The sequence below is a fragment of the Choloepus didactylus genome, chromosome 21 (genome assembly GCF_015220235.1).
Source record: "Choloepus didactylus isolate mChoDid1 chromosome 21, mChoDid1.pri, whole genome shotgun sequence".
In the NCBI taxonomy this organism is placed as follows: domain Eukaryota; kingdom Metazoa; phylum Chordata; class Mammalia; order Pilosa; family Megalonychidae; genus Choloepus; species Choloepus didactylus.
In genome coordinates this window covers 17,694,910-17,718,464 of record NC_051327.1, presented here as the reverse complement: position 1 = coordinate 17,718,464, position 23,555 = coordinate 17,694,910, and the positions used below count along the sequence as shown (strand labels likewise).

Here is a 23,555-nt window from a genome sequence, read left to right as displayed (position 1 = left end):
AGGACCCCAGAACCCGGAGGCCATAGTCTGGGTCCAGCCCCACCCAGCCTCCCGGCCTGGGGAGGAGGGGCTGGCCCGGGGAATCAGGGCCACCAGCCAGAGAGATTCCTGCATCCCAGGTGCCAGGATCCTCCCGCCGGCCTCCCACCCCCACCCAGGGAGTGGGGAGCAGAGAACGGGGAGCCCCAAGCTGCCCAGCTCCAGCCCCATCGCAGCCCCCACCTGGCCCTGTTGCTCTGCACGCCCCAGCCATGTCCCTCGGTTCCTCAGTTCCTCTCCCCAAGCAGGTGGGCTTGGAGAAAATTCTGTAGAACCCCTGACAGCTGACAAGTCCTCCACCTACACTGCTCCTTTTGGTTCTCACCGTATGATTGAGATGTAATTGCACATACCATAAAATCCGTCCTTTTCAAGTGTATAATTCAGTGGGCTTCAGTATATTCTCAAGCTTGTGCAACCATCACCAGTATCTAAGCCCAGAACATTTTTTTATTTTTATTGAGATATAGTCACATACCATGCAGTCATACAAAGTGTACATTCAATGGTTCACAGTACGATTATATAGTTGTGCGTTCATCCCCCAAATTAATTTTTGAACATTTTCATTACCACACACACAAAAATCGTAAGAATAAAAATTAAAGTGAAAAAGAACAATTAAAGTAAAAAAGAACCCTGGGTGCTTTTTTTTGTTTTTGCCCCCATTTTTCTACTCATCCTTCCATACACTGGACAAAGGGGAGTGTGGTCCATATGGCTTTCCCAATCCCATTGTCACCCCTCGTAAGCTACATTTTTATACAATCGTCTTCAAGCTTTACAGGTTCTGGGTTGTAGTTTGATAGTTTCAGGTATTTACTGCTAGTTACTCCAATTCACTAGAACCTAAAAAGGGTTGTCTATATTGTGCATAAGAGTGCCCACCAGAGTGACCTCTCGGCTCCTTTTGGAATCTCTGCCACTGAAACTTATTTCCTTTCACTTCCCCCTTTTGGTCAAAAAGATGCAGAACATTTTCATAACCCCCACAAGAAACTGTACCCACTTGCAATCAATTCCCATTTCCCCTTCCCCCAGCCCCTGAAAACCACTAATTTGTTTTCTGTCTATAGGTTTGCTTATTCTGGACATTTTATATAAATGGAATCACACATGAAGTCCTTTCGTGCCTGCCTTCGTTCAGTTAGCATACTGTTTTCTAAGTTCCTCCACCTTGTAGGATGGATCATTGATTTCTTTTTATGGGGGAATAACATTCCATTGTGTTGATAGACCACATCTTATCTGTTACTTGAAGGACATCTGGGTTATTTCCACTTTTTGGCTGTTATGAATAATGCCACTACGGACATTGGCATGCAAGTTTTTGTGTGAATGTTTTAAAGTCTCTTAGGTATATATACACCTAGGAGTGGAATTGCTGGGTCGTATTGTAACTCTGCTTTTTAAAGAATCGCCCAACTTTTCCAAAGCAGTGGCATTTTACATTCCCACCAGCAGTGTATGAGGGTTCCTCTTTTTCCAGATCTGTACCAACACTTATTTTCTGTTTTTTTAAATAGTTAACCTAGTGGGTGTGAGGTAGTTATCTCATGTGGTTCTGATTTGCATTTCCCTGATGACTGATGATGAGGAGCATCTTTCCGTGTGCTTGTCGGCCATTTGTAGATCTTCCCTGGAAAAACGACTATTCGAGTCCTTGGCCAGTTTCTTTTAATGGGTTGTCTTTTTATCAATGAGTTGCAAGAGTTTTCCATATATTCTGGATACTAGACCCTTATAAGATAAACGATGTGCAATATTTTCTCCCCTTCTGATCCTCACTACCTTTGCTGGTGAGGAACCTCAGGCTTCCGGGGGAGCTGAGAGGACCCCAAGCAGCCAGGCCCCGCTGGGAGGCAGTGAGGGACTCGAGCAAGTCTCAGATTTGGAGCCAAGCAGGTTTGGGGTCCAGCCAAGTCAGGGTGCCAGGCTCTCTCTCGAGGCCTCCCCGCCCTGTTCCCCAGGACCAATTTATCTGTTTTACATGATAGGCACAAAGCCTAAGGCCACAATGAAAATGTTTTAATTTCTTTTAATATCAGAAGAAAAAACAATGAACTCTGGATGGAAGAAAATATCTTAGTATGTAATATTAACGTATTCACCTTATAGCAATGTGCTGTGAACAGAATTTTTCTTTTTTCAATGGAGAAAAGGGCCCACAGCAGTCAATGCAGCCCTCGTGCCCCCAGCCCCAGGCCGGACTGGACGGCTGGTGACAGGGAGCATCACGCCTTCCTTCAGAGGACCCGGGACTCTGAGGATCGGAGCAAACCACTCCTGGCCTAGAGTCCAGCCCCGGGTGTGCTGCTTAACTAGTCGGGCCCCTTGGGCCAGCCGCTGCACCCTTGAACCTTAGTTTCCTCATCTGTGACACGAAGGCATAAACACCACCCTTTGTGAACATCGCTGTGTAAACCAGAACTCTGGGGGATGCGTGGGGGGCTGTCATGGGATGGCAGGGCTGGCACAGAGCTGCCGGATCGAACACTGGAAGGATCAGTGGCGTGGGGTACGGCGGAAGCAGTCCACTCAGTGCCGCAGGCTCTCTGGCCCTCACCACAGCTTCGGCTTCCTCATTTACCACACTGGGTGGACAGGCAGCCTGGAGGTTTCCCTCCGGCTCCAAGGCTCTGCCTGCAGGGAGGTGAGTGCTGGCCTCTACACACACAGGAAGAAATCTCTCGCACGTGCACACGTACACACATGCACGCACACCCAGCCTTCCCACTGACAAACACACCAGGGCCTGCTGACTCTTGCTACGTGGCATTTATTGCAAACAAAAAATATGAGGTATGAGAAGCTGACCTGGAAGCCACGCCTGCTCCGGGCTGGGGACGGCGCACGGTCTCTATTCCCCCCACACCAGGCCCCGGCCCTGCAGGCCCAACGCAGCCCTCTGAGAACAGAAGGGCCCCCTGCACTGAGGTAGTTGCATTTTCAGCCCCTGAAGTACAACTCCCCAGGCTGCCGGACTCCCCCGCAGACCCAAGCCTGGGGCGGGGGAGGGGAGAGGCAGGTGGCAGCCGCAGCCTGAGGTGGAGCAGGCCCCGTGCCCCGGACAAGCGTCCTCTCAGGAAAGAATCCCCTGCCCGCCCACCTGAGGGGCAGTCCTGCCAGCGATGGGGAGGACAGGGCGCTCACGGCAGAGCCAGGGTTGGGGCGCGCAGGGAGTGGGGCCAGCCAGGCGAGCAGGTCACTGCTGCTCCAGGCAGTCCTCAGTGACGCCCTGGGCGGCCAGCTCGGCCAGCACGTTCTGCAGGTAGTTGGGGTCGGGGTAGCCATGGCCTGTCACGTTGCGGTCCATCTCTGTCTTGTGGTGGATCTCGTTCCACACCACTGTGTCCACCTCGCCTGTGGTACTGGATGTGCCCACTGTGAAAATGAGTCGCCTCTTCCAGGCCACCTTGAGGAGCTCCAGGACCTGCCGGGGAGGAAGGGCAGGAGGGGGAGGGGGGGAAGGGTGAAGGGGGGGAAGAGGAGGGAGTTGGGAGGAGTGGTGGGGGGTGGGGTTAGAATGGGGGGGGTGGGGGAGGGCAGACCAGGTGAACTGACAGTCCAGCCTGTGCTTTCACCTTTCCACCCTGGGGGTGGGGCGGGAGTACCCCCTGCCCCCCAGCTCCTGCCCACTACCCCCTCCTCCTGAATGCTGGTGGGTTTGCCCCAGAGATGAGGACAGCAGCAGCCAGCCGACAATCAGATAGAAATGGGCACTTTCTCCTCTCCATGACCCCGGCCCCCAGGTGACCTCATCCAGTGTTATCTATGAGGTCTCCAATCTCTTGCTCCAACCCTGAACCCCCTCAAACTCCAACTGCTATGGACACCCCCAGAGGATCCCCCACTTACCAGGGTCAAGACATGACCCAAGGCTGGCCCCAGGCCCGCCCCTCCCTGTCCACTCAGTCCTCCAGCCAAAGACCTGGGTCACCTGCCCTGGCTCCGGGGCCACCCCCAGCTCACTCCACCCGCGGGCCTGCCTGCCCTTCCTGACCTCAGAGCCAAAAACTCCCCACGCCAGCCTTGGGGCAGACACTGCTCCTCCAGCTGTCCCCAACCACTAGTCCTCAGCAGCCGCTGCCCTCCTGATCATGGCAGAGCATGTAACCCACCCAACAGGGTGCTGGAAGGCCGTCTCCCTCCTCTCTAGGGCCACTGCCCGCATCCCAGCACCCCAAGGACACCCCCAACCGGACACTGGAAACTCTGCCCAGCCCCCTGGGTCCCACCCTCCTCGCAGTGAAAGCATGGGAGCGTCGGGGAGGGGTGGACGTGGCCACTAGTCTGGGGCCCCACCCCAGCCCCGCTTCGCTCTGCATCCACAGCTCCCCAGGGCACCGGAGTCCACTCGGGCTGCCAACTGGAGGGCAGCTCCCTGCCCGGGCAGGCGGCAGGGCCTTTACCTTGCGGCCCTCGAAGTTGTCTGGAAGGTAGCACTGGCGGGGAAACCCCCTGGCAGTGAACGGCTTTCCAGGATTGGGATGTTCGGGACCCTGCAGAGGAACATAAGGGAGTGGGAATGAACCTTCCGGCCGGTGTCGGTCCTTGCACCGAAGTGACCAAACACACCCCTACCTCAAACCCCAGCCCCCCAAATGCCTAACATCGCCCCCCACCCATGACCTCCCTCCCTGTGAGCCTGGCCCCAGGCCACTGCTGCCTCGAGGCAGGGACGGACCCTCTCCTACTTCCTTCGAGCCCCTCTGGGCACTGGGCGGAAGGGCCATCCTGCATGACGCCCACCCACCAGCACGCAGAGGCCCCTCCTTCTGCTCACCAGGCTGTATCTTTCACTGAGACTTGAGGGGACCCGGATACAGCACGGTGAGGGGTGAGAGCTCTTGCTGCCCAAGCGATGCCAACCACCCCCCCACATGGCTCAAAACCCCCCTCCTGCTCTGTGGCTCTGACCCCACCTGGAATGTTCTTAAATTTCACTTGGAGCCATGGAGATGTGATAAAGGGAAAAAAGAGGGAAAACAGCTCCATGGACAACCTGCCTGGCTCTTGGCCTGAGATCAGCCCTCCAGGCCAGGACGCTGTCTGGGTCTCCCTGGGTTTCAGATCCTGTCTCGCATCTGAAATCCAGATGCCGCCCCCCACGCCCTACAAAGGAACTGGCCCCTTGGCTGGTCTCTCAAGGACAGGGTCCTGCACTGCCCCCGGCCGCCTCACCCCGCCCCCCATCACCTGGGAGGATTCCCCGATGCCCACCATGCCCCCGGGCTCCCCAGGGACCAGCCTCTGCCCACAGTGCTCTTCCTGCCCGTGTGCTTACAAGGCCAGCTAAGACGTCCCCTCCTCCAGGAAGCCTCCCCTGGCTCGGGAAAGGGCCGCGCGCCATCACCGGCTCCTCAGAGCTCGCCCGGCTCCCTCACCTCCCCGTTCCCAGCCCAGGGACAGGCCGCGGAGAGCAGCAGGGAAGGAAGAGATGTGCCTGGGGGTGACCAACGCGGGAGAGGCCGGGGGAGGCGCTGGGGCTGGCCTCACCTGGATGCCGTGCGGAATGGTGTAAACTATGAGTATCGTCCCGCAGTCCTCATGGCCAGGGAGGGACACCTGGAACCTGAAGACCTCCATCTTCCCCTGGGGCTGGGTCCCGGTTTTCTCTCCGTAGATGGTTTTACAGGAAGGACACTGCAAACTCCCATCCTGGCACAGAGCAGAGAACAACAGGCTGAGCTGGCTGCCCGAGAGGGCTCCAGACACGGTCATGTCTGTGGCCAGGGGGGACCCAGAGGCCCTGGGAGAAGGGGTTGCCCATGGTCACAGCCAGCTCCTGCAAAGCTCCCAACTCCCAGCAAGCACCCCTCGCAGAAACTCCGTTTCCAACAGTTCCTTTGTGAAGATAAATTTTGTACCAAAAACTCATTCTGCAGTTTTCTTTGAAGGAGGTGTGATATCAGGAGACTGGAATCAGAAGAGAAAATCAGGTTTGTGAGCATAAGTCTCCACAGTCTAATGATGTTTAAGATGAAACAAAAATGTGTAAATTTTATGTTACATGTGTCTTTGCACAATAAAGAAAAATCCAAGAAGAAAGCCCTGCCACTGATGTACCCGCCGCCAGCACCAAGGCTGGCACAGGCAGGCACAGGTCGGCACAGGGGCACAGCAAAGGGGGGCCATGCCTGGCCTAGAGGCCTCTCACATGATTTGGTTCTCTCTGTCCTCCCAGCCTCTGTTCATGTGCCTAAATCCCACTCAAGGAAGAGCAGCCAGGCGTGAGCTGCTACGGGCTCGAGCCAGGCCCCTCTCTGGAGGGCACTGTGGGCCCAGATCACCCTGCCTCCCAGCCTGGCTTGGCCACTCTCCCACTGGTGGTCCCAGCAGGGCTCCCTTTCAGAGCACGTTCCCGCACTGGCTCAGTGACAACCCCACAGGGGCATGGCAGGAACGCAGTGAGAGCGTGAATGCAAAGCACCTGAGGCAGGTGATGGATGGATGGCAAGGCTGAGGTGGTGCTCTGCCGCCCTGAGAGGCTGGAGCCCCAGGGCCTGGCTAGAGGGTGGGTGGTCGGCTCAGTGGGTCCCCAGCTGAGGAGTGGGGCAGACCCCAGAGAGCCAGCCAGGCCTTCAGAAGGGGCCCCCAGCCTGCCCACGCCCAAGAAGCTCTTTTGCTGCTTTGCCTGCTCCGGTTCTAGTCTTTATTGATTACTCCCTGCTCGCTTTGGGTTTCGTTTGCTCTTCTTTCAAAATGATGTGCAGGGGACTGCCAGAAAGATGATGCAACCATCAGGGAAAGGTCGCTTTTCCATCTCTTCCACTCTGCAAACCTCAGAGGGAAGCTGCCATTGGTGACACCATGCCTGCCCACCACAGCCCTCCCTGCAGCTGACACCCATCCTCCTGCAGGGCAAGGCCATGGAGAGAGAGGCCCACGCATGCCCAGGGGCCTCCAGGACTCAGGTGTGACTGAGGCAGGGGCTGGGGGCACCCGGCAGGCACCTGGTTCCCGTTGCAGTACATGGCCAGCAGGCAGAGCAGGTGGAAGGCATGGCTGCACTTGGTGAGGCGGCCCACGGCCACGGGCCCGAGGCTCTTGCTGTTGGTCACGTCGCAGTAACCAGACACCACGGACAGCTTCTCCATGCAGATGATGCAGTCCTGCAGGGAGGGCAAATGCAAGGCACACTCGCTAATGGCTGCTGGGCCAGACAGGCCAGGCTGAGAGAGAAAGACCTCCACCTGCTGAAATGCTGAGTGACAGTTAAGGGTCAACTCAAGAGTCGTATGTTCAAGACGCTGAGAACACAGATGAGTCACCCAGAAATGCTGCCTTCAAAGGGGTCACTGTAGAAGGGTAGATGGCAGGTCACCCTGAACCCAGAGGCTGGTGCAATGACAGGGGCATGGGTGAGAGACAGCATGGGAATAGTCTGTGTGGAGAGAAGAGGGCTGGCTCTGCAGGGAGAGGCCTGGGAGTGGGCTTTACCAGGGAAAGAGAACTTGTCAGAGGGTCGAGGAAACAACATTCTGAGCCTTGAAAGCAGGAGGCAGCAGGGAGGCAGGGCAGGGGTATGGGAGAGCGAGCTGGCTAGGTGGCGGTGCCCAGAGGGGAGGAGGCAGGACGGCCCAGTTGTGCCCGATGAGCACAGGACCACACGGGGAGGAGAGAGAAGGCCGAGGGCTGTGAAGTAGGAGCACGCAGAGGAAACGAGAGTGACGCCCAGGTTTCTGTCCAGGTTGCGCTAACTGCTGTTCTCCTGCACTCAGCTTGCAGGAGAAAGGCAGTGCCGGGGGCCCCAGGGTCTGTACTGGCACGACTGACCTTTAGCCCACCCCCAAAGACGTGGTTCAGTGGCAAGAGGTTGGGGTTCACCCGAAGCCTAACAGGGCTTGGCACACACCACTAATTACAGGAACTCTGACCGGCTCTCCCAACAACCAGAGGGGCAGGACGGTCAAAGTCACTGTGCTTCCCCAGGTGCCAGCCCACGGGGATCGGGGCAGGGTCCCTAACCTCTCATCTCCAGGACCCCTGGTCCCCAGGATGGCACAGGGAGGGACCCTGGGAAGAATGGGCTGGTGTAAACTTTCATCTGTGGTGTCATCTCTTTTTTGCAACTAGAAACAAAAGCGGTGTGGCTTCCACCCCATGTACCTCATCTGGGGGTGTCCTCAGCTCTTCGGTGTAGTTTTTTATCACCTGCTCTGGCTCTGGCTTTGGAGACCCACCTAGGAGAGAGAAGACTGTGAGTGGTGTCCCAAGGAGTACAAACTGGAGAGGATGATGCCAGAGAGGAAGGCAGACAGAGAGAGGTCCAAGCTGCCAGGAGAAATGTTAGAAGGGTTGAAGATGGGGAAGGTCAGTGTGCAAGAGCAGAGACACTGTGCCAGGCACGGAGGGAACACTCCAGAGTGCAGCCTGGCCAAGCCCCTGTCCAGGCCCACCTGCTGGGGGGCCCAGACCAGGCCAAGAGCGTGCTGCAGCCCTCAGGTGCCCCAGGGCATCACTCAGCTGTGCACCTGCACAAAGTCAGGAAGCCAGACCCAGAAGAGTAAAAGTGGCTTCAAAGTCAAAGACCCCTAGCACCTATTTTGGCAGCATTATTTTATTCAACTTTCCTTATTCCTGTATGCAAATCTCAGCCAGAGAAGCGGACTTCAGAGTCCAGCGTGCACCAGGCACCTCCCCCAGGTGGGGCACCCAGGTGTGTCGACCACAATGCTGTCACCATAAGCTCAAGAGCCTCGGCACCTTCTCCATGTCCCACAGGGGTCTCGGCCACATGCCCGCTCGGCCCCCCAGCTGAGCAGCAGCAGGCAGTGCACCCTAACTCTGCCCGCCCTGCGGCCAGAGGCTGGGCTGCTCCCCACTCCTCTCTGAACCGCCCCTTCCCTCTGCACACACACGTCGGAAAGCTGGCGGGTGGGAGGCCCTGCACCTGCACCACACCCAGAGGGTCCCAGCCCGAGGACCAGAAACGCACCCCAGTGAGAGAGAGAAACCAGGTACAGGGGCTTTCTAGGTGGCAGCAGCGGAATCACAGGATTGTGGCATAGCCCAGGCAGGAGCAGAAAGGGGGGCTGGGGAAATTGGTCAGGCCTTTGGAAAGTGACCTGGCCAGCGGCCCCCCAATCTGCCTCAGGGTCACCGTGGAGCTATGCATCCAAGTCTCCTACAACCAGAGGGGCTGGGGTTTGAGCCGAAGTTCATAGCCATCGGCCTGAGTGCTTGGCAGCTGAACTGCCGGGTGACAGCAGAGGCTGAGGCGAGAATCAGGGGGGCCTGGGGCCCGACTCTGGTCTCATGCTGTGACCAGATCCTCTCGCCTCCAGTCTCAGTTCCCCCATCTGAGAGGCGGAGCCCAGGGCCCGCCCTGGCCGTGGCTGCTGCAAAGGCATCGGCCGCCGTGACCTGAAGGCAGTTACAGGCCGAGGACACCAGGCAGGCACACCCAGGCACACCCAGACGCGTGCATGAGCAGATGCGCGTGCACACACACACACGCGCGCGCACACACATCTCCAGGACCTGACTCAGGTCACTTTGGTACGACTGGCACAGTGGCCAACTGGGATCCGGAACTCTCCACACAGATTGAGGAAAGGCTGTTTTAGAAAATGCCTGGCAGCTGCAGGGCAGTCTCCAGCTGAACCCCGAGATCCCCCTGAAAGACCAGGACTAGTTCCTGGCCCAGCTCTGGTGCGGCCCAGCTCGGCAGCCCGGTCCCCACCCACCACCCTCGCCCAAGCACTAAGGTCACCTTCCATAGCCCTGTTTTTCAAAGGGGGCCAACCAAGTGTCCCATCAGCTCCAAGAAAGGGACAGCTGGCTCCAGGAGGCTTGGAGGGGCTGCTGAGAACCTCTTACTCTTCCCAGGTAAACCTGAGTCCACTAGGAGCTGCCAGCCTGCCTGGCCCACAGCTCCATCTCTAGCTCCGAGGCAAAGTGAGAAAGAAGCATGAGAGGGGTCTTGGGTAGATAAAGGCCTGGCGCTCCCTGAGCCCACCTCCTCCACCAGGCCAGTCGATGTGTGGTCAGAGCTGTGGGCCGGATGCCCCAGTGTACTCCCCGCCCCTCACACAACCAAGTGGCCAAGCAGGCGGCACCAGCTCACAAATGGAGGAACTTGCACTGAGATCCCAAAGTCAGCAAGTTCCGGAGCCAAGTCTGAAAGCTGGGCCTGGCTGACCCGGGTCCCCACTCCCTCCGTACCTCCACAGCACCTCCAGGGTCAGTTTGGATTGAAACTGCCCACGATTCTAGGGCCGGATGCTGGAGGCAGAGCCATGACCAGCTTTAGCGAGGTCGGCACTTTCTACCCACAGGCCTCTCCACACAAGCAGCACCTTCCATGGCTCTGACACCCTCTTCCCCAGCCACGTGAGAGGCAACTGCTCAGAAGAATCCCCACCCAGGAGGCCAGCAGGACTGGGTGCTGTCTTGGTGCTGGCCCCAGTGCAAGGGGACAGTCCTCCTCCCCTGAGCCAATGGCCTGAGCCCAGCCTTGCCCCACACCTTCATGTTTACCAGGCCACGGGGTCCTCCAAAACAAGTCCCTCTCATTCAAACTGTGCCAAGAAGAGACGACCTGAACTCTGGGTCCTGTGTGGAAAATCAAGACACCCCTGGGGCCCCAGAAGGCCAGGACAGAGGGGACAGAGCAGGCCGAGGAGGCGAGAGAGGAGCAGTCCCCGCGGGAGGGTCGGCAGGCAGCGAGACTGGAGGCGGCCGAGCAAAGGCCAGAGAGCACGTGTGAGCGGAACTACCTTTCACGGCCACTTTCCTCAATCTCTTAACTGAGCTGTGGCTTTTAGAGACCAGGCGGGAGGCGGGAGGGCTGGCAGGCCAGGGTGCACGGCTAAGACACACGGGGAGTCCAATGGCTGACAGCAGCACACTCGTCATGCCTACACGGTGCAAGAGCAGACATGCAGGGGGAGATGTTAGGAGTCATTTGGCACATGACGTCACCAACCCCAGCTGGGGGCAAGGGGGAGCTCTGCGAAAAGTTGGCAGGGCCCACAGATCGCCCCAGGGCCCACCCAGCCGGCTGAGCAGGGGTGCAGGCCGGGAGCCAGAGGCGGGTGAGCTAGCCGGGCAGAGCCCCGGCCTGAAGGTCCCCAGGTGTCTGTACCAGCAACTGACAAGCCAGCGCACCAAGCAGGCCGTGGGGCGAGGCCGAGTGCTCCACTAAGGCATGGGCAGAATGCTACCCGGGAAACATCCCAGGCAGTTCTGGTGGTGACCTCCTGTGCCAGGCACATGGAAGCAGAAGGGGCAACTCTGAAAGGAACAGCCAAGCCCTAGAAATCTGGGGGTTCTCCCGGGCCGAGTAGCTCACACAGCCTCCCCAGGCACCTCCTGAGCCCCCAGGACCGGCCATGCCCTCTTGGGTCCCGACAACTCCGCCTGCTCAGGCCACAGGAAGCTGACCTGCCCTCCAGCCTACACGGGTGCTTACCAAGGTGAGCGAGCAGCAACCCTGCCCCTGGGGACTGCTCCACACCCAGGCATCCCCTGCCCCTGGGACCTCTCCTCTGGGCTGTGGCTTCCTTCTCTGGGGAAGTTGGTCAAAGCCACAGACGGAGGCAGCCAGGCCACTCCAAAGAGCACTGCTTCCCAACGCCCAGAATCGGGGCCTCACTCCTTTGCCCAGCTCTCCACACACCTGGGTCCCTCCAGATACCTGACACCTCCTGGAACCCAGTGTGTCCTTCCTGCTAGGGGTCTTGTCCCCGCCACACCCCCTGCCTACCCTGCTGTCTGCAGCCCAGCAACCCAAGTCCTCCCTGTCATCAGTCGGCTCAAAGGTACCTCCTCCCCTGGGGAAGGAGCTTTTCCTGATCCCCAGGATCTGGCTCAGAGCCTGGGCAGAGCAGGGGGCCTGGGGAGGATGTGGCGGCATCCAACCTAGAGGGCCAGAGGGGAGAGAAAACCCTGGACCAGCCACTGTGGCCACACGGCACATGCGCCTGGCTGGGGAGCAGCGGAGGCTGCCAGCCTGGATGGAGTCAGACACGGGTCCCCAAGGCGCTGTGCCCGCCCCAGCAGGGGTCCCCTGCCATGCCCTGACTGGGCCCCCTCCTCCTCACAAGGTTGTTCCTGGGCTCAAATGCGGCTCTCTCGGGAGCTGAGCAGGGAGAAGCAGGCACAGGCAGAGGTGTGCGAGAAGGGGCAGGTGCGGCTCTCAAGAGAATCCCCCCCCCGCGCCCTCTGACGGGAGTGCTTTGCCCACCATCTCCCAGAGCCCTCCTGTCCCTCAGATCTCCTCAGGTCACCTCGCCAGGCAGCTTCCCTGGCCACCCCACCCAAATGGCCACTCCTCATCAATCCTCTGTCTCCTTTGTACCCAGCTTTGTTCTTCTTAGCACTCCTTGCCACCTGAAATCACTTGTGGATTTTGATGACTGACTGTCTCCCCACACAGACACACCAGTTCCCAGAGGGCCAGGACATCCCAGCTCTGCCTCCAGCACTCAGGAGGCACGAACACATCCTGACCCCACTGGGTGGCCATCTGTCCCCGAGAGGCCGGCCTGACCAGCACTTGTGCCCTTGTCAGGGCAAGACATGCCCCCCAACCCAAGCCACGACGGGCAGATGGTCTCAACCTAGAAGTCTACAGAGAAAGCAGCCCCAGCCCCGGCGCCCACCTTCTTCAGGAAGTGTGACAATCCCCCCCAGGCCCAACACATCACGGAAGCAGCATGCAGGGGCAGGATGGAGGGGAGGCCCACCTCCCAACCAGGAGCAGGCTGCCACATCGTCCTCAACGGCAAGGGCTCAGGGACAGCGCTCCAAATAACCACAACCGCTCACCAACCACAGCTTTTCTATACCCCGAGAGGAGGCCTTCTTTATCTGGAAGAGCCCCTGGCGTGTGAAGTCATGCACACAGACATCCCCTTTCTGCCACCAAGGGCCAGCCCTTCCTTTAGCGACCAGGGCTTAGGATCCTAGCTGGCTCCCCTCTCCGTCTGCCCTGGTGCCGCCCCTCACTGGCTGGGGGGCTCAGGTGGGCGGCGTCCCCTCCCTGAGCAGCAAGGTACCACACAGACTCTGCTTCCTCCCCCACAGGACAGGGTGCAGTGGGGTCAGGCATGCTGGGTTATGGGCCCCCCCCCAACCCTCTAACGGGGGGCACTGGGCTGCAGCTGGCGGAGCTGTCTCTTGGAGGCACCCCTCCTCTGTGGGGCTCACCCACTCATGGCGAAGAGGGGAACACCAACAAACCCTTCCACAAAGGGAACCACTCATCTGCAAATCCCTCTGCCACACCCTACACCCAAATGCTCCCCTCACTGCAGCCGTGGCGTGTCCCTGAATCCAGAAGCCCAGGCTGGCTTGGGAAAGGACACCCTCCTGGCCTTGCTTCTTGGGACGGTGCTATGGTCGTCTCACTGCCCGGGACCCTGGACAAGGGTCCCTGCAAAAGGCAGACCAGAGAGCTGGGATTTAGGGGGGGCGGCAGTCTGGCCATGGCTCCTGTCTTGGCTCTGCTATTTCCCAGATGGAGACGAGTTCCCAGACTGTTTCCCCCATCAGGAAAATGAAGGCTGAAGTACCCACCTGCCTCCAAGATTGCTCCAGGAGCCAAGGCAGCAGGGAACCATAAGAACCAACTGAGGGTCTGGCCTGGAGAGAGCCCTAACCTCTGAGCAGAGGAGGGAGAATGGGGGGGAAGGGTGTACATGTGGCTCCCCAGACCACTTCTGAATCCACCTCACCCGCCTTACAGCCTTAGATCTTGCCCGCTGTCGGGCCCTGCCACAAAGGCTCACCAAAGCTGGGCAGAGGTCCTGGGAGACAGTTCTCCTTGGCCTCTCCCAGAACCCAGACCTGCTCCCCACAAGCCTTCTCCAAAAACATCAACAATACCACCACACACATGTACACACACGCACACACACCACACACACACGGGACACTGACTCACCTACAGCATCGGATGCCACAAGAAGACCTGAACCAGGCAGCAAGCAACTTTCTCGTGCCCACATCTTTGCTCACTCTCCCTCTGCCCCAGCCACTGAAGCAGGCGCAAGAGGCCTGAGGGTCAGGACCTCCCTCCTGGGGTTCCCCTGCCCCTCCCCTCTGGTTCCGGTGTGGCTCCTCTTCCTCCGTCGCCCCCCTAGTTGCGGCTGGCACGTGGCGTCCCGCCCCTGGTCCCAGCCCACCCCACAGTCTCAGCCGCTCCTGCAGCTTTCATCACCATAGAGGACGAAGGCCACCCAGCGCCAGCCCGGCCGGCTCTTCGGGGTCCACCTCCAAACGCCCCGCTTCATGGTGACACAGCCTAAACACTAACTCCTGATCTTCCCGGCTTCAACCCGGCAAGGACAGCGGCTCGCTACACTATTTGGTCTGCCTTTGTGGAGATTTCAAATTTTCTGTAAGTTAAAAAATAACCTTTGTGTGATCTCACTGATAGTAAATTAGAATATGCAAACTCAGAGTCAGAAATGAAAGCACAAGTTACCAGGGGACAGGCAGACGTGGGGAACCGGGAACTGATGCTTAATCGGCAGAGTTTCTGTCTGTGTGGTGGGAAAGTCTCAGTAAGGGGTGGGAGTGACGGCAGCACGACATCGTGCAAGTGCAAGTGACTAACACCAGTGAACTGTACATTTGTAAGTGGTTAAAATGGGAAATTTTAGGTTGAATATGTTACCAGAATAAAAATTTTTAAAAACCGTAGAGCTGTATGCACATAGGAATCCTAATGTAAACTATGGATTACAGTAATAGCATAATTATAATATTGTCTCATTAACTGTAACAAAAGCATCACACTAATACAAAGCATTGATAGGGAAATCTGTGTTTGGGGGGGATTATATGGGAACTCTGTATTTTGTGTGTTTTTCTGAAACCTACAACTGCTCTAATTTAAAAAAAATTCCCTATAAAAGGGATTTTAAAAACAGCTCCAAAACATTTGGCATGTATGGTTGACAAAAGATCAAGCTGGACACAAAGCCACTTACTCAAGACATACTATGGCTAACATAGCTCTCTGAGTCTCAGAGGGGCTTTAAGTAAACTGTCCAAGCATTTCAGGACTGAAAAGTGACTTTTCGACAATTCTGTGTGTTGCAAAGCTTAGAAAGGTAGGCAAAATGTCCACTGTCACCCAAGAGACACAGGAGGGGGAGCCCAGATGCACTCACTGGGGCTGCCCCATCACCAAAAAGGGGCAGTGCCCCCCAAGAAGCCCTTCAGGTTTCCCCTGCCCCACAGCTCCTCCTCTTCCCAGACCCCCACACACATGCCTCCCCACCCCACATCAAGCCCCGCTGGACACAGTCTGTTCCGAGCCCGAGGGCAGAGAGCCTACCTGCGAGCGCCTGCTGGACCCTGCTGGGCTTTGGCATCTGCATGGGCACGCTGGCAGGGGCGCTCCCAGGGCTGCTGGCGGGACCACTGGGCAGGGAGGCACTGGGGGAGAAAAGAGAGCAGAGCTCATCACCTGGCACCGGCCGGGCAGAAGCCAGAGGTGGAGTGGCACACCGAGCTACGTGGGGCTCCCGCATGGCCGCCATTTGTGAACGAGATCTTTGCTTTTCTTTTTTAAAATGAAAGATCCTAACAAGGTGAAAGGAAGAAAATCAGAAGAGAAGAGAACAGAGGTCCAAAGTTTACCCTCTCAGCCCCAAACTAACCTAGAGAATCTGAATACTTAAGCAATTATGTCCACAGCCCAAGTCATTTCCTAAGAACCCCCTCCATCCCTTCTGCTGCGCAAATCCAGTGGCAAAATAAAGCTCCAAGCCAGCCTGGGGAGGGGCGGAGGCATGGCAGGCAGGGAGCCGGGCGGCCCTGCGAGTTCTACCTCGGCGATATGAAAGCAAGCATACTGCTGAGCATGTAAACCTCATCTTTTATAGGATATCGAGAAGAAGACATGCAGCTGTCAAAATTTTTCCTGAGAAATTTAAGGAGACTCTGAAGACAATCCTAAAAGAGGAGCTGAAAATGCCTGGGGCTCCCTAACATCATCAAAATGAGGGCTATACATAGGATCTGGACCACAGAGAAACCCAGCAGAAGCCACTTCAAAGAATAATCCAGATCCCTATCACCGACAGGATGACAAATCGATACCAGAAGATAACATCACAGGAACCTCTGGCAGCCCAGTGCCAGACAAGGAGCCCAAGATCTGGAGCCTGGAGACCAGCTTCTTGTGCCTGGTCCACACTACCTGCTGTGTACCCCAGGACACTGAACCCCTCTCTCTGAGCTTCAGGGCTGTCACCCGAAAGACGAAGGTGACACCGAGAGGCTCCCAGGGCAGTCATGAGGCTTAGCGTTGCACGCACACAAATACCCGCTGTTGCCCAGGGTGCCATCAAGTGCCCTCCTGCCGGGCCCCCCTAAATCCAGAAAACTGCAGCGATGTTAGAGCAAAGGAAACTTCAGAAACTGACCAGTCTACCCCCTAATCGTAGAGGAAAAGAGAAACATGAAAGGGAACAGAGCTGCCCCCGGGGCCTGCAGTGACTCAGGAGCAGGGGCCCACCTGGAAGGAAGCAGGACGCGCTTCAGGCCAGCCCAAAGCCTGCCACGTGGCCACCACGGACAGCTGGTGGCATGCCAGGGCATGGGGCTCCCGAGGCAGGGAGGGCAGCAGCAGCAAAAACACAGCAGACAAAAGCAGACCAGGAGCGAATTTTCCAGGCCAGCTAGTGCCAGGGCAGAGCACCCCTAGCCTTAACCAACCTCACGGAGATGCAACACGACTGCTGGTCGTAATTGCCACCCCGAGTCATCAAAACGCTGAACAAGGTGTCACGCCCTCTATTAAAGACGAGAGTGTGCATGACACATTTTGGGAAGTTTCCATCTAACATGATTAAAACACAAGTTTTGGGGCTTAAAGCGATACATTTCAGCTACCGGGAAACATACTTAAACCCAGGAGCTTTGTCACAAATGAGGCACCTTCTCGACTTGTGATGCCTATTCAGAAAGCTTCCCCGGGGGGCATGAGAAAATCCATCTGCCAATGTTTTCCCCAGACTGAGCATGAGGTGATTTCACACCCATGGGCTCCACAAATCTTTATTTCACTGGCTCAAAGGGCATTTCCTTCAGCCACCATACCAGGCAGCACAGCTGCTTCCCGGGCTTTCCCTGCCGCCTTCCCCTGCCACGTACATGGTTAACTTTCACCCAATCCTGCTGACGTTGGCGTGACTTTGCGAACTGTACCGCAGCCCCTAGGGAGAGCAAAGGGCCCAGTTTTTTCAATTCTCAGCAGCGCCTGATGGCTTAAGAGGCCAGGTATTTATTAAGCCCCCTCTGGCTCTACAACCCCACAAATTAGGCAAGGGAAAACTGTTCTCAGAACATGGCTGTGCCCACGCCACTGAACCCTGCCCCTCCCAGCTCCTGCAAAGCCTCAGGAAATAAAGACGCACACCTGCCCCAGGAGAGCGGCCCCTTTGAGGCTGTTCAACTCACAGAGCTGGCTGGCCTGGCACCCTCCTGGCTCCCAGCACCGGACAAGCAGCAACACGCATGTTACAGCAGGGAAGGTTAAGACAGTCGGGGCCAACCGCCTCCCCTTCTGGAACTTGCCTGGCTTGTACCAGTAGGGCCCGGATCAGCAGTCCGTGCCGGAGAAAAATACAGGGTTGGGGAAAGGGGCAGGGAAGGCCACCCAGAGCCCCTGGACCAGGGGAAAGGAAGAAAATCTGTTAAGTCACCTGCCGCACACGTTGAAGGCGGGCGGTGGGAGGAGAGCCTTGCTGAGCCCCGGGGGACGGGGGGGCTGGGATGTCACTGAGCCCCACTCGCTTATGTTTGGTCAAAGACCCCAGAGAGGATCTGGATAAAAGAACTCAGATCCACATGTCCCAGGAAATCCTGACCCCTGACCCATCTCTGCCCCCTTACCTCCAGCCATCCTCACATCAGCCTTACGAGAACATCAAGATCCCCCCACAAGTACAGCCCAGCCTTCTCTTGGGCTCTGCCACTTGCTGGTTGTGCTGACAAACTCGATGACCTGATGTGCCACCTCTGAGTGAAGGGCACTGCCCACCTTAAGGCCACCAGGAGGATTCGTGAAATCACCCTAACACTCAGCAGGGCCCAGGCGCTCCATGAACAGAACAAGCAGGGACCTCAGAAACCCAGCTGGAAAAAATGCCCGAGGCCCAAGAAGCTGCCAGGGTGGCCTCAGACACATCGTACAGCCCTCAGTACAGTGGCATGGACAGGGATGGGGCAGGTGAGCAAGGGGGCACCAAGGTGCGGACTGGCCACTGTGAGCCCAAATCAGCAAGATGCCCTCCAGCCTAGGAAACAGCGTAGCCACAAGCCAGCTTACCACCCCTCTCAGGAAGCAGCCTCTCCACCCCGGCAGACACTGAATTCTCAACATGGCCTCCAAGCCCAACTGGCTCAGAAGTGATGGACGCGACGCCCCCAGCCCCAGCCAGCTCCGTCACATGCCTACGACCAACCCAGGGGCATTTGCTCACCTGCTAGCCAAACCCAGTGGGTTCTCTCACTTTCAAATGCCTCCTGGTCTGGACGGGGCCTATTACCTCATCATCTCTCCAGGTGCAGAGAGCTCTCCGAGACGCCCTGGGCTATCCTCCCCATCTCCGTTACCTGCGACCACTCCACACATACTCCACTGTCTCCTCGACACCCTGGGCTCCCGGCCCTCCCCTGTACTGGACTCTGGGCTAAGAACTCGACCTGCCATCTCTGTAGCTTCAGTGTCTGGCACACTGGGGGAGATGCTGAATATGCTGAAGCGTTTTAAGTGCACCAGCACTAGCCATGAGGCACACCAGCAGGGCAAGAAGGTCTTAGACTTCACTCTCCAGAGAGGGCCCTCTGCTCGGGAGCGAATGAAAGGTCTACAGTTTAACCCCAGTGTGGTAACTAGCAGAACCCGAGTAATAACCAGAGGGGAGGCAGGCGCCGTGTGTCAGCTGCGGCACCTCAGCAACCCTGTGGCAGGTGCAAATGAGAGGAGGTGGCAGGCACAGCCCCAGGGACAGGTGCCACATCTGCAGGGATCTGGATGCATCTTTCCAGCCAAGTAAAAGCAGAACCAAAGCCTGCTGATCAGGCAAGCAGGGTGGACAGACAGACAACCAGCAGTAGCAGACTGGAAGATACCTTGTTCCACTGAAAGTGAAGGGTCCTGGGAGTGGGTGCTGCAGGCCCAGGTGGGAGAGGCTGGAGCGGTAGAGGGGCTGGTTCCCCAGGGTGGGAGGTGCCCCACCCAAGGAGCTGGTGGTGTTCAGCCTAGGTGCAGAGCGAGCCCCAAAGAGTGAGGGCTTGCTGTACGGGGCAAAGGACTGGTGGGCCCCAAAGACAGCAGTGGTCCTGTGGGGGGCCTGGGGGACAGGGTACGTGGGGAGGTTGGTCATGGAGTGGCGGTAGCGGCCTGACACGGGGCCAGTCCCGCCACCGCTGAGGCACTGGTGGCAAGAGCAGGCGACTCCCGAGTGGCCCGGCAGGGCGATGACGGTGGTCACCGGGTAGCTGGGCCCTGCTTGGCGCCGCACGCTACGGCAGAAGCTTGAAATCTTGTTGGTCTGCGTGTGGGTAGCGTAGTTGACGGTGTAGTTGTACCCCAGGGGAGCCAAGTCCACGAGCTGGGTGCCCCTGGCCACCTGCTGCTCCAGGTAATCACAGACGCTGGCTTCGTAGGCCATCCAGGAGCCATCGTCGCCCAGCCACTCCCAGACGATGCCCCGGCCTGGGGCCGAGTGCTGGGGGAACAGGTGCCTCCGCACAGCCCGCATGGTGCCTGTTGTGAAAGGAAGGGCACACACACACACAGCTCATCTGCCCGCCCCTGACAGCAAGGGGGACTGTGCAATTCTTTATGCTACCACCAAAAGAAACAAGTGCAATCCCACTGTAGAGGCTTTCACACTTCTCTAATAACTGGCATTGGTTATTCTTTCCAAATTTGGGGGTGAAGGGTAGGGAGCTCTCTAGAGGTAACATAACTGGGGCCCAAAGGAAGCAAGTGGCAGAGGGGGTCAGCAACACTGCCCGGCAGGAAAGGGCCATGTCAAAAGTTTTGGTCAAAGAAAAGCTGGGGCTCAGACGTAAAAGGTTTTTAAAATAATATTTCAAATGATGAAACCTATGTCTACAGATTTAAAAAATTAAAAACAAAAGTAAAAAAATTAAATCATCCATAATTCAACCATCAAGAGAAAAGCATGCACACAATATACACATTTCTTCCCCATCAAATCTTCTAGGCACATATATTTAGGTAGTTGAAAATCACACTGAAAACATTTCCTGGTATTTTCATATGGTGGGCTATAAGCGTTTCCTGTGTTTCTAAAATTCTGTAAAACTCATTAATTATTAACGTAATTCTCTCTCACATGGATATACCGTTTGCTTCAGCTTCTCAAGTGGCAGTCACTGCCCTATGGTTGCATAATAAACCAAACCTGAAAATCAAGGAGTGAAAAAAAAAGCAACCAGCAGTTTGGGCCACACTGCCAACAGCACTTACCAAAAGATGGAGTACTGCAACTACCTTCTAGCTGCTCCCCCGTCTGCTGCCCCCACCCACCCCCACCCCACTGTCCCTCCAAGGCAGCCAAGGGCCTGGGGCCCTGTGTCAGGTTGTATGGCTCCTCTGCCCCAGGCCAAGGCCCCTTCCAGGGTCTGGAGCCCACACACCCCGCCCCCCCACTGCCTTCCTTCCAGTCTGTCTTCAGTCCTCAGTGACCTGGCCACCTGCCCTCCAGCTTCAAATCAACCTCTCCCAAGAACAAAGAACAAACTTTATACCCTCGTTCCCTGATTTGTTTTTCTTCCTGGCACTTAACTGCCATCTACTGTGTTACACAGTTTGTGTACTTATCTCGTTTGCTCTTTCTCAGCTGTCTGCAAATATCAGGAAGGCCGGGCCTGTCACTGCACCTACTGACTGGGAGCCGTGGTTGTTTAAAGACTCTCAGATGCTGCTGACAGGGATAATGGCAGGGTTTCTCCACCTCGGTGCTACTGACAATTTGGGCCAGAAAATTCTTGGTTATGGGGGCCTTTTCCTGTGTGTGCAGGAAGTGTAGCAGCATTCCCAGGCAGATGCCACGAGCAGCCGTCCCACACACACACACAGTCGTGACATCAAAAACATCACCAAACATTGCCAAATATCCCTGGCAGGGGTGTGTGCGAGAAAAACTGCCCCAGGTTGAGAACCCCAGAAGCACAGGGTGCAGCTCTGGGAGGAAGAACATGGTGGCCCCATTCTCAGTAACACTCATCAAAACACACTGCAGTTTTAAGAAAACAAACACAAAGCCAACACACATGCACAGGGGACTGCAGAAACCTGCTCTGGGTCCCACGGCTCTCAGGTGGTGCAGCCAGAACTCAGCACCAGGCCCTCTTGTCTGCCAGGCAGCACCATGGCCATGACAGGCTGCCGGCCTACAAGCCCCTCGGATCTCTGCAGGCGCGGGGAAAGGGGCTCTCAGAGCACCCTCTACTACCAAGGGGTCCAGTTCACACCGTGCAGCACCTGTTCTTGTTCGCAGCACCTGCCTCCCGTCTGCAGCTCTGTGGTTCACTTCTGTGACCCCAACACCCAGCACGGCACCCAGCCCAAACCAGGCGCTCAGAGAAGTCCTAAAAGGAAGGAAGCGTCTCACCGGTGTCCTGGCGGAACTGGGTCCAGCTGGGGAGGTCGATGATGTAAGGGGCCAGCAAGGGGTCAGCCTGGCCTAAGGGGATGCTGTGGGTCAGGCTTCCCAGCCCAAAGCGCTGGCCCTTCTGCTGGACAAACTGCTGCTCGATGTAGCTGCAGACGGTGGCGCTGTAAGGGTGCCAGGTGCCCAGCTCATCCTGCCATTCCCACACAGCCACTGCCACGGGGCTGGTGTACACCTGAGCCAGGGAAGGGCTTGGGGCCATGGCCATCTTCCCCAGGACTCCCTCTGCTTTCCCAATCTGCGTCAGAGCACTCTGGGCTGGAGCCTCGGGTTCATTTCCCAGTGCCCCCCCGCAGACCTGTAAACGGGACAGACACAAGGCAGTTATCCATGACATCAGGGGGAAAAGAAAGTCATGCTTTTCCACAGTAGCTCTTTTTCCTAACAGTGGAAGGGCAACACAAACGTTCTTCCGGTCACCCCGACCCCACCCTCTCCCACTGGTGAATCCAGCTCCTCCCTCAGGCCTGGCCTGGGTCACCGAGGGCAGCTTTCCCCAGCCACTGTCACATGATCTCCCCACACCCAGCACTTCTCCTTTGTGACACCGATCAGAAGTGTAGTGACCACGTGTGTGGGTATGACACACCCCACCAGGCTGGAAGCACCATGAGGGCAGCAGCCTGACAAGTCTGCCTCATTCACAGCTGCTTCTCCAGCACCCGGCACAGGACCTGACATGCAGTACGTGTTATATATGTATCAGATCAGATCATGGCTGAAGGAACATAGAAGATGATTCTCTGATGTGCCTTCAGCAGGTCAAATGAGAAACGAGGTCTGCAAATGCCCTCCATCAGGGCCCCAGATCTCCAGCTCACAGAGAAAGGTAGGGACCGGCATTTAGTGGCAAACACCAACTGTGCCTGTCCTACTTAAGGCTACCGGCTGGCCGGGTGGCATTACTCCCATTTTGTGGATAATGAAACCGAGGCTTAAGGAGGCCAAGGGACTCACTCGGGGTCACACATGTACTAAGTGGCAGCACGGAGAGCAAACTCAGATCAATCTGGCTCCAACGCCCATTTTGCTACAGAGGCAGGCTCAGCATGAACCCTCCCTGGGGCTCCACCAACAGACCCCTTAGGGCAGGGGACAGGAGAAAGGAACCACCTCAAGCACCAAGTGCCCTCAGCTGTCCCAGCACATCCCTGCAGGACCCCGGAGCTCACAGGATCCACTCTGATTCCTAGAACAATCCCCTCAGGGACACATGTCAAATTTTATCTCCATTTTGCAGATGTGGAAACTGAGACCCAGGCAGCTGCAGTGACTTTCATATGATCACGAGACGAGTAATGAGGCTGGGATTCCAGGCTCTTGCATCACACAACACCTTCAGGGTTTCACCAAGAAAGCCGAGGCCACCTGCACGAGGAGGACGGCAGCTCTGGAGCAGCATGTGGAGATGAACAGGCACGGGCTCTAGTGCCAGCGCTACTGCAAACTTGCTGTATCGTCCTGATGAAGTTACTTAAGCTCTCTGAGCTTTCTCTATTCCGTTTTTAAAATGGAGATACCGCCAACTGACCTAACTGCTTTTCAGAGAAAGCACTCAGAACCGTGCCAGGCAGACAGCAGACACTCAACCAATCTTGGCCCCCTTCCTTTGCAACTACCTACCCACCCCCTCGAGTCTGGGCAAGGAGTGGCGGCAAAGGGCGATACTGGATGCCACAGCATGAGAACACAGGTGAGTCAGGCCTGTGATCAGCCTGAGCACACCTATGGGAGCCAGGCTTGCCACCGGGCTGCCAATTCCTCCAAAAAAAGCACAAACCTCCCACCCTGGAGGATCAGACCTGGGGCACCCTTGGGCTGGATGGACAGCTTAGCGCA

At 57.0% G+C, this 23,555-nt stretch overlaps 1 protein-coding gene across 6 annotated transcripts in view; it reads right to left on the bottom strand.

The window, feature by feature from the left end:
* Positions 1-2,798: 2,798 nt before the first annotated feature.
* DTX2 (deltex E3 ubiquitin ligase 2) overlaps positions 2,799-23,555 on the bottom strand; it is a 31,217-nt gene continuing 10,460 nt past the window's right edge. For 4 of the 6 annotated variants that reach the window (XM_037814004.1, XM_037814005.1, XM_037814008.1 and 1 more), the window contains 9 exons: positions 21,657-22,014; positions 19,141-19,777; positions 15,335-15,435; positions 10,764-10,904; positions 8,152-8,225; positions 6,996-7,154; positions 5,539-5,700; positions 4,452-4,541; positions 2,799-3,472 (listed from right to left, as the gene is read on the bottom strand). In XM_037814004.1, the coding sequence (XP_037669932.1) occupies positions 3,245-3,472; positions 4,452-4,541; positions 5,539-5,700; positions 6,996-7,154; positions 8,152-8,225; positions 10,764-10,904; positions 15,335-15,435; positions 19,141-19,777; positions 21,657-21,924 (1,860 nt within the window). In that variant the 5' untranslated portion in view covers positions 21,925-22,014 and the 3' untranslated portion in view covers positions 2,799-3,244. Of the gene's footprint in view, positions 3,473-4,451; positions 4,542-5,538; positions 5,701-6,995; positions 7,155-8,151; positions 8,226-10,763; positions 10,905-15,334; positions 15,436-19,140; positions 19,778-21,656; positions 22,017-23,555 lie in introns of all 6 variants that reach the window. The other 2 variants (XM_037814006.1, XM_037814009.1) reach the window with 2 other exon arrangements.